This window comes from Austrofundulus limnaeus, unplaced genomic scaffold, assembly GCF_001266775.1.
Source record: "Austrofundulus limnaeus strain Quisiro unplaced genomic scaffold, Austrofundulus_limnaeus-1.0 Scaffold50, whole genome shotgun sequence".
Taxonomy (NCBI): domain Eukaryota; kingdom Metazoa; phylum Chordata; class Actinopteri; order Cyprinodontiformes; family Rivulidae; genus Austrofundulus; species Austrofundulus limnaeus.
Window position 1 is genome coordinate 1,967,988 of NW_013952452.1, and position 2,793 is coordinate 1,970,780.

The window sequence follows — 2,793 nt, forward strand, 5'->3', positions numbered from 1 at the left end:
GGATTGTCTCTTCATGCACGGATTCCCCCCAAATGATCATCAACGTGTCCCATGCTTTGTCTCTGCGTCTCAGGGCCAAGTCTAAGAACGGAGGCAGATCCTTGAGGGAGAAGTTGGATAAAATCGGTTTGAATCTACCTGCGGGCAGACGCAAGGCAGCCAACGTCACCTTGCTGACGTCACTAGTCGAAGGTAAGTCTGGCGCCGATGAATCACGTCGGCTCTCTCCGCCACCCCCACTTTTATTTTTTTGGCTCCCCACACATTTAAAATATATATATTCTTCCCCTCACTTTTTCTCTGTGTTGGAAATCAGCATATGCGCTCATCCGTGTAATGTGGACCGACTTTGCCTCGCAAGTAATAAAGCATGAAGGATGTGTGTGTGTTTGTGTGTGTGTGTTTGTGTGTGTGTGTGTGTGTGTGTGTGTGTGCGCGCGCGCGCGATGCTGGTGCTTCCAGTGGCTTTGCAGTGTTTTGGCCCTCCGCTTTCAGGAGGACACTTGCAGGTTCCACGGCATGGCCTAGTTTACCCCGCGGATTAATTTGTGTTGAAGTCCAGTTAATTATTGAGTGCTGCTTGTTGATTGGCCACCGCCGAGCTCTTTCACCTCATGGATGAGGAGTCGATTGATTGATCAACCCCGCATTGCTTCAAACATTAATACAGTCTGGATGCAGCAGAGCAGACCGGTTTTTTTCTTTCATAATTATAATAAAAATAGTTTTTTTTAATTCTTTCGTTAATGGCTTCCCATGCTTTTTGGTTTTTCACTGAAGATTTGTATTGCATGCAAATCGGGTTGCATGCGCTGACCTATGGGGAACCATACGTTTTGGGTCTATTAAAGAATAAATTAGGCAATTATTGTGAACAGAGGAGATGCCTTTTTTTGCGCGGCTGGATAAATCCATTTGACTCGCAGAGTTGAGCCTTATTATTCAGTGTGGTGGTATTTTGGTGCTGCTGGTTTCCAAAGGTGAAAGCCCGCGCGCGACGCTTCGTTGGTCCCTGTTAATCATTATTGTAGAATATAGTGGTCCACACGCAACATTCGTTTTGTGTGTGTGTGTGTGTGTGTGTGTGTGTGTGTGTGTGTGTGTGTGTGTGTGTGTGTGTGTGTGTGTTTCATGGAATTTCGGCTCCTGTATTGTAATGAGCCTGAGAGAAATGTTTGATTGTGAGTAATAAGAGGGTGGTGACACGTGGGGAGGTTGGTGCGCGCGCTTATGTGCGCTCTGGTGAATGGACGCCACCTTTTCTCGAGCTGTCATTGATGACGAGCTGCTCCATTTTATGAAAAAAAAAATAGTTTACTGGACTCGAGCCTTGATGCTAAGTGGCGCATGCGTTCTTCCGGTGCACGCAGAGGGGGCTTCCTGCCCCGCAGTAAGAAAACAAAACACACAAAACTACTTCAGGAAATTAAATCCAAAGACTTGAGGAGTGGAAAGAAAGCAGCGCTCAGATGACAAAACCTGAGATGCAGCCAATGAATTTTTTTAAACCACTTCCTCATTTGTGATCTGCTGAGTTCAGTTAAAGATCCTCTCTGCAAACATATAAAATCAAACAGATCCTGAACTGTTGCATGGTGCAGTTCAGTTTCAAATATGTTAACAGAGATTTTGAAATGCAGGTCTGCAGTCAGTGTAAACAAAACACTATCTTCTGAAAACCAGCTGGAAGCTTGAGTGACCTACATCAAGCTGAAGTAAACAAACATGGCAGAATTTTTAACCTGTTTTTAGYCCCTTTAGCTAGAGTTATTACACATTTGGCTTACATTTTTTTAAATTAACAAGTAAATAATTTGTTTCTTATTTCATAGATTTATTTCCATCTCTTTATGATTTTTTTTTTTTTTGCACCGAGCACCTTTAACGTGCAGCCAGTGGTAAATCAATGACATCCGTCTGCGTCACATCCAGACTCGCAGCAGGAAGATGAGAGTTTGAGCAGCGATGGCAGCTCCCATGCGTCGTTTATGATCATTTCTGGGTCATTATTGTTCCTCTCGTCATCGCGAGTGTTGTTGGGGAAGGCACAGGTGCCACAAGCCCGCTGACTGAGCACATAAACAGAGTGGACTCACATTCATCACGTGCCCATCCAAACAGGGAGTGTGAACTTCTCAGTATTTGATGTGAGCGCATTTAATAAGAAACCACATTCAACCTTATTGTGTTTTTTCCTCCCTCCTCCTCCTCCTCCTCTTCCTCCTGCCCCCCTCCCTGTGTCTCTCAGGCGAAGCTGTGCATCTTGCCAGGGATTTTGGTTATGTATGCGAGACTGAGTTTCCAGCCAAGGCAGTAGCTGAATATGTAAACCGTCAGCATTCCGACCCAAACGAACAAGTCCAAAGAAAAAACATGCTATTGGCCACGAAGTAAGTGTTAATACGGCATTTCTCTGCATGTGTCACAGCAGAAACACACACCAGCATGTGCCAATGTGGATATACATATGTGTGTGTGCGTGCACTCTGCACACACACATATGCTGATCACAAGTTTTCTAAAGGAATCAGACATATTATTAATTCTAACTGATAATTAAATGTTTAGTTTTATTCTTCATATTTAAGGCTCCGATTGTTACTGCTGTTGTTTATGTGTGTTGTTGTGTCTTTTTATGTGAGAAACGTTGCGTTAGTTCTGCACAAGGCAGAGGGCAGCGTTTAATACTGATGCTGTAATCAGACAGCTGGCAGCCGTCAGCACAACACAGGCCTTTAAAATGCTGATAACATGATAGAAGACAGGAAATCAAAGAAAATAGGAAATAAATGG

At 43.9% G+C, this 2,793-nt stretch overlaps 1 protein-coding gene across 1 annotated transcript in view; it reads left to right on the top strand.

Annotated features, from left to right (window-relative positions):
- Window positions 1-2,793, top strand: part of tfap2a (transcription factor AP-2 alpha) — a gene marked incomplete in the record, with an annotated part of 7,953 nt that overhangs the window by 3,356 nt on the left and 1,804 nt on the right. Inside the window, 2 exon segments of the mRNA XM_014008505.1 lie at window positions 75-192; window positions 2,249-2,390. Coding sequence (XP_013863959.1) covers window positions 75-192; window positions 2,249-2,390 — 260 coding nt within the window.